This window comes from Babylonia areolata, chromosome 18, assembly GCF_041734735.1.
Source record: "Babylonia areolata isolate BAREFJ2019XMU chromosome 18, ASM4173473v1, whole genome shotgun sequence".
Classification (NCBI taxonomy): domain Eukaryota; kingdom Metazoa; phylum Mollusca; class Gastropoda; order Neogastropoda; family Buccinidae; genus Babylonia; species Babylonia areolata.
The window spans coordinates 31,329,601-31,337,100 of record NC_134893.1 but is presented as its reverse complement, the minus strand read 5'-3'; the positions used below and the strand labels follow the sequence as shown (position 1 = coordinate 31,337,100).

At 47.4% G+C, this 7,500-nt stretch overlaps 1 protein-coding gene across 1 annotated transcript in view; it reads left to right on the top strand.

The window, feature by feature from the left end:
* LOC143292220 (netrin receptor UNC5C-like) overlaps positions 1 to 7,500 on the top strand; it is a 180,641-nt gene that overhangs the window by 139,875 nt on the left and 33,266 nt on the right. Inside the window, exon 16 of the mRNA XM_076602406.1 lies at positions 3,241 to 4,062. Within this exon, the coding sequence (XP_076458521.1) occupies positions 3,241 to 4,062 (822 nt within the window). The remainder of the gene's footprint in view (positions 1 to 3,240; positions 4,063 to 7,500) is intronic.

Below are 7,500 nucleotides of genomic sequence, written 5' to 3'. Positions count from 1 at the left end.
GAGTGGAGGGGGGTGGGGGTGGGGGGGGGGAGAATGAAAGTAAAAAACGACTGTGTTCAACAGCAAAATAGCCAATATCTATCAGAGGCTGTAAGTCTTTCTCTGTGTCAGTTTCTAATTCTCTCTTTCTTTCTCTCCCTCTCTCTCTCTCTCCGCCCCCCCCCCCCCCTCTCTCTCTCACACACACAATCTCTCTCCCTCTCCACTCTCTCTTTCCTCTGTCTCTGTCTCACCTCTGCCTCTCTGTCTCTGTCTGCTTGTCTGTCTGACTATCTGTCTGTCTGTCTGTCTCTTTCTCTCTCTCCGTCCCTCCCTCTCTCTTCATACAACAACGTGCAGGATAACTCTTCTTTTCTTTTCTTGTAGCCTCTTCTTACCGCTCCTCCCTATGCTTATCACTGTATGTCTGTCTGCCTCTCTCTGTGTCTCTCTCTTTGCTTCACTGTTTCATGAGCATACTAACTCGCACGCTCACACACACACAAACACACACACACACACACAGATGCGCGCGCACATACACACACACACACACACACGCGCGCGCGCGCGCGCGTTTCAGTTTCCTTCAAATGTAGACGTCACAGGGTGCGGATGAATCCACATTCGTTACAGCACATTTGCAGTGCCACGGTGTGTGCTCATTTGGGGAGGGGGACACACACATACACACAGACACACAGACACACACACACACACACACACACACACACACACACACATGCATAAACAAACACACACATAAGCGCGTGCACGCGCGCGCGCTCACACACACACACACACACACACACACACACAACAGAGGACGGGTGAAGAATCAGGGAGACAGGCAGGCAGACAAACAAACAGACAAGTAAAAGCTCACGTGGCGGCTTTGAAACCGCTTAAAAGATTCACCAGATGCAAGACCTGTCACTTTTCTCTCCGCTCCTTTAAATGGAGCCCGTAATCGGCAGTCTTCGTCCGAGAGCAACGCGTCTACACTTACAGGCTTACAGGCACAAGACGTAGGGAGAAGAAGAAGAAGACAGAGAGAATAAAGGTTTTAAAAAAACAACCATATATATGAGAAAAAGTTTCTTCTCTCTTCTCGTCTGCCACGGCTTGACGACTGAAGCTATCGGTTCCCTGGCAGCCCGGCTAGTCAGGCGGTAATGCCAGACTTGCAGGGAGGCTTGATTCCCTGCTGATCCGCCTTGCCTTTTCCGTGGCGTTGGGGGCTCTCTGATACATCTAGGGTTTTTTTTGGTGTTTCTCTCTCTCTCTCTCTCTCTCTCTCTCTCTCTCTCTCTCTCTCTCTCTCTCTCTCTCTCTCTCTCTCTCTCTCTTGTCCCATTTTTTTCTTTCTTTCTCTCACTGTCTTTCGAGAATCTGTGATAAAAAATATTAGAAAAGAAAAAAGGAGTAGGGCTTGAAGGAGGTGATGATGGGTGATGTTGGTGGTCGGGTTGGTATGTGTGTGTGTGTGGGGGGGTGATGGGGGGGGGGGGTGCGTGCGTGCGTGAGTGTGTGTGTGTGTGTGTGTGTTCATGGGTGGTTTTGCTTGAGTGTGTTCGTGGTTGTGCTTTGTGTGCGTGCTTGCGTGCGCATATCATGTCTGTGTGTTTGTTAATGTGCGTGTGTGTTTGCGCGTGTGTTGTGTGTATCGTGCGTGCGCTCTGATTGAGATGTTTAACAAATACGTAAGAATCGTATTTACCAAACGAGTTTGGGCGGAAATAAGCGCATCTAAACAGCCCTGCCATCTTTGTTTATATAAATACGAGATCGGGCAAACATTTTGGGGACCACAAGAATAGGGAACCCATCGACATCAAATCTACATAAATAATCTCAGCAAGAGACCAGCTATTCCCGCTGATTTCTGCATGGGTGTGCGCACAGTACAGTGTCAATAGTTTTCGAAACTTTCTTTCGTTTATTTGTTTTTGTTGTGTGTGTGTGTTATTGTTGTAGTATCGATTATCAAAACACAATGCATAGGATGCCTAAATTATTCTTTGACACCAACAGTACCTGAAAGTATATTGGTAGATGCCAGAGATATGATTAGAAAAATAAGAAATGAAGACTGCTTATAGACAGTCTACAGTTGTTTCAGCAGTTCTCTGAAAGATAGCATCCTTTTCTTATTTTATACATACATACATGCATATATATATATATATATATATATATATATATATTAAACATATATTTTAAAATGTTTCTTTCATTATCTGCTATTATTGTTTTCTTCCTCATTTCCCCCTCCTTTTTCTTGTTTCATTCGTTCCACCTCCTATTCCTCGTACTCGCATTTTCTCTTATTTCTTGTTCACATCAATCATAGCTCAGATGCATTGCGGTGACTTAAATGTCTTTCAGCTGATCTTTGCAAACTGTATGGGTAGCGGTTCCTAGTGCTCAGCATGACTGCGAGGTCTTTGTTGCAGCGCCGCGGCATTTCAACAACTGATGTCGTGTGGAAGCGTGCTTTTCATTCTCTAAGGCTCCGTAGCAGTGTCGGTTTTGTTGAACTTATGTGTTCACCAGTGATCAGGGTTCGAGGCGCCGTTTTGGTGTTTTTGTGTTGTGTCCTTGGAACGGTGGTTTCGTCTGATTTTCCTCACTGCACTCCACCCAGGTGTGAATGGGTACTGGCTTTTGGTTGGCCAAGGTTCCAGCGGCGGAAGGAGAGGATCGGGCCCCACCTTCATATGCCGAGAATGGACATAGCGGATATGAATTAACTGTCCCGATTGTTATAGAAAAAAAGGCTAATGAAATATTAAACCTTTTGAAGCTCAAAAGTAACTGTCGATATATTACAACAAACGTTTCTTTTTTTCTCTCTTTTTTAGGGCTATGCAATCTCTCTCTCTCTCTCTCTCTCTCTCTCTCTCTCTCTCTCTCTGTCTCTCTGTCTCTCTCTCTCTCTCTCTCTCTCTCTCTGTGTCTCTCTCTGTGTGTGTGGTGGGTAAGGGGACTTGGGTGTATGTGTTGGAAATGTACCCGCTGTGTCGTATTACATGCTTGTAAGTATTTAGCTTTATATGTTGCTCTTTTTTTTTTCTTTTTTTTTGTCCAACCTTTGACATGTTTTGAGTGTGCTGGGCTTGGCCGTGGGCCGAGATATTGTGTTAGGTGAGTGACGAGTCTGTGGACGCACACTTTAATTTCCAAATGGATGAATAAAGATGTATTGACGCTTATACACGCAACCACGGCTACATCACCTGTGTTTCTTTCCTCTGGCAGAAATGATATCCATGCAGCCTGACGTCACGCAGACGAGGACCACCACCACCAGCACAGCGTCGCCCCAGCAGCACCAACAGCCCCAGCCCCCGCCCCCACTCCCGGCCTCGGCCACGGCGACTACCCGCCTCAACAGCCCCGCCAGCAACACCATCAGCACCTCGGCGGAGATGCAGCCCACCATCGCTCTGAACCCCCTCAATCCCCCCTCTACCCCCTCCTCCTCCCCCTCCCACTTCCCCCCACCCGGCGGCCCCCTGTACAGCTGTGGGGTGGACACGGACCCTCTGTACAGCGTGCCCAACGCCCACTTCAACAACCTTCAGGCGGCCATCGACGCCGCCTCTCAGTGCTTCTCGGAGGAGGATTCGGACTGCTACGTGGGAGGCGGTTCCCAGTGCTACATGAGAGCCGGAGGCGGGGGGTCCGTGTGTAGCGGCGGCGGAGGAGCGGGGGACGGCGGCGGTAACGGTAGTAGCACCTACTACGCTCATCATCATCCCAGCCAGGCCGAGTCCCTAGGCGGGGAGAGGAAGATCATCAACACGAACCCTAACATGAAGGCCAAACACGGTGGTGGTAGTGGTGCTGACTCCTCCCTGAGCGGTGGGATCTATCGGGACATGCAGCAGCAGCAGCAGCAGCGGTCGGCAGCGATGATGATGTCCCCCTCTGGGTTCGGGCTGCAGCAGCAAGGGGTGCAGGCTGGGGGTGTGGACCCCCCTGTGATCTCTATACCGCTGCCCAGCAACGTGGACACGGAGACCTACACCTGGGCCACCTTTGATTGTACAGGGGGCCGTCTGCTGTTACCGGAATCAGGTCAGTGGTGTGTGATGATAGCCTGTCGTCGGTTGTTGTCTTGTTGTTTTTTTTCTGTGACCTGTTATTTTTATTTATTGTGTGTGTGTGTGTGTGTGTGTGTGTGTGTGTGTGTGTGTGTGTGTGTGTGTGTGTGTGTGTGATCACTACGCCAAATTTTGTATAACTGACATGAAATACCGTAACATTTTTGTTTACACCCACAGGGTTCCTGAAATAACCAGGTCTTTTTGTCTTGTCTATTTTTTTTCTGTCCGTTTCTCTTCGATTAGGATCGTGCATTTCTCGACAAGGTATTTTTTAGTTCACCTTACTTGTGTTTTATCGTTCTTTTTTCTTTAATCCGACCGACCTCAGTTGCCCACAGATCACGGAGTACCGTTCTTCTTTATGTTGTTTTCTCTTTGCCTTTGCATTATTCTCTATCTGTCTGTGTTTTTCTCAGTCTCTTTTCGTCGCGCTGACTGTCACGGTCTGTCTCTCTGTCTCTGTCTGTCTGTCTGTCTGTCTGTCTCTCTCTAAGAGAGTGGGTGTGGCGGGGTAGGGGGTTGGGGAATGGGGGGAGTGACGGAGTGGCGATGCCAGAAACAATGAAGGGGGGTGGAAATGCAGAGGAGGGAGGAGGATTGATCATTTTTAAAGAAATATTTTTGTGATCCAAAGTGAGTTATACGGGTTGAAATGAGGGTCATCATGCCCTTTCTTTTTTTTTTTCGTGCATTCCACTTGCCATGTAGAATCAACGGTCACACTCCTTCAACAGTTCTTATTCAATAATGTCTCTCTTTCTTAAGCAGTTTTAATGGTGTTTGCTTGATGGCGTGTTTGCGTGCTTGCTGGCAAAGCTCTTCAATGATTCTGTTCCTTGTCTTTTTCACAGCACTCCACATTTAGAGCCCTTTTCTGTCTCTCCTACTTCATTCTCTCAAAACCACCTAAACATTCCGATCCAAGTAAGCACTCTCCAAGCTGACACATACCCTTCAGAGTTGTCGTCGCTTCACATCCCCCCTGAGCGGCACCAAGTGAAATCCACCGACTCCTCTTATTGATTGCACATCGGCTGCAAGACATCGCGTTCTGTATTCCTTTCAGTTCATTTTCTAAACTACACTTCATTCTTCTCTCAAAGTTTCGTGATAGTTAAGGAGTATAGGTCAGAGAAATTGGTTAGAAACTGCTTGGATCTTACCTTAGATTCTTTTTTTTTTCTTTCTTTTTTTGTGTGTCTTTTCAGGGGCGGTGGTAATGTGGTAATTTTATTGTATTCTAAATAATAACGTAAGAAAAACAAATTGACGATGAATGGACGGTAAGGAGCGGCGGCCTAGTTGGTGTTAATGTGGAGTGGTGGCCAAGAGGTAACGCGTCCGCATTGGAAGAGAGAGAATCTGAGCGCGCTGGCTCGAATCACGGCTCAGGTGCCGATATTTTCTTCCCCTCCTCTAAACCTTGAGTGGTGGTCTGGACGCTAGTCATTCGGATGAGACGATAAACCGAGGTCCCGTGTGCAGCATGCACTTAGCGCACGTAAAAGAACCCACGGCAACAAAAGGGTTGTTCCGGGCAAAATTCTGTAGAAAAATGCACTTCGATAGGAAAAACAAATAAAACTGCACGCAGGAAAAAATACAAAAAGAAGGGTGGCGCTGTAGTGTAGCGACGCGCTCTACCTGGGGAGAGCAGCCCGAATTTCACACAGAGAAATCTGTTGTGATAAAAAGAAATACAAATACAAATACAAATAATGCGCACGACTGAGAAGCGAGAGCCCACGAGTTCGAATCACACACTGGCCGGGGTTGTGATGGGGGGCGCGGGGGTGTGTTACTCACCTCTCCACTAGACCTTTTAATGGTGGTCTGGGTGCTAGTCTTTCGAACGAGACAATAAACCGAGGCCCCGTGTGTAGCATTTGCGCTTAGCGCATGTAAAAGAACCCACAGGAACAAAGGGGTTGATAGGAAACCAAATACACTTGGAGACAAACTACTTTGTGTGCTTACGTGCCAGTGAGCGTGTGCTTGTATGCAAAGGTATGCGCGCGGTTGTGTCTCTGAGAGAGAGAGAGAGAGAGATTACCTGAATACCGAGTTACTTAAAAGACAAAAGTGGAGCACAGAGAAAATTGAGCGGAAGAGGAAAAGGAGCGAGAGTGATTTACTGTCATTTTGGGCTAAACCCGTACACAGAGGGAAACAGGAAAGAGGGTAAACTGATTTATTACCTCAGCCGACTCTTTCTTTCTTTCTCTCTCCCTCCCTCTCTCTCTCTCTCTCCCTCTCTCTCTCTCTCTCTCTCTCTCAGACACACACACACACACACTCGTTTTCTCTCTCTCGTTCTCTCCCTCACTCTCTCCCTCTCTCTTCCTCTCGATCCTTGAATAAATAAAAACGTTTTGAGTTATGAGCTTTATTTCTCCCTCCTCTATGCTGACCCCCCACCCCCTCTGTGCTTTCTCTCTCTCTCTCTCTTTGCTTCTCTCTATATTTGTTTTTTTTTTCTCTCTCTCTCTCTGTCGCTCTTTGTATCTGACTCTTCCCCGGCATCCGCTTCTTTTTCTCATTTTCTGTCTGTCTCTCTTGTTCATCAGGCCCCCTCTCTCCCCTCTCTCTTTCTCTTCCTCCCTCCTCTCTCCTTCGTTATCTCTCGTGTTCGGTCTCCTTCGCTCTATTTCCCTGTTTCTCTTTGTCCCCCCCCCCCCCTCTCTCTCTCTCTCTCTATCTATCTATCTGTCTCTCAGTGTGTGTGTGTGTGTGTGTGTGTGTGTGTGTTCTTTCTTTTATTTTCTGTTTATCCCTTTCGCCGTCTTTTTCGACTTCTCTCAATAAAAAAAACTTCGTTTCTCTCTCTCTCTCTCTCTCTCTCTCTCTCTCTCTCTCTCTCTCTCTCTCTCTCTCTCTCTCTCTCTCTCTCTCTCCCACACACACACACACACACACACACACACACACACACACACACACACACACACACACACACACACACACACACACACTCGTTTTCTCTTTCTCGTTCTCTCCCTCACCTCGTCCCTCTCTCTTCCTCTCGATCCTTGAACAAATAAGAACATTTTGAGTTATGAGCTTTATTTCTCCCTCCTCTATGCCCCCCCTCTCTCTCTCTTCCTGTAGTCGAACGGTTTGGGGGTGGATGGAGAGAGAGAGAGAGAGAAAGACAGACAGACAGAGACAGAGAGAGAGATGGGGTCAGTTTGATATAATGTTTTCTTGCGAACGTGTAAATGCATGTGCGTTTTGGGTAGTGTGTGGCAGAATTTCGTACAGTACAATACAGTTATTTAGTAGTGTGCTTTTAACTCGGCGAGTTATGGAAACTAGAAATACCTAGCATGTATCCCACCTCCCCGGAATGAGTATAGCTGCCTGTATGTCGAGGTAAAAACAGTCACACATACAGGCGAGTGAAAGAGTT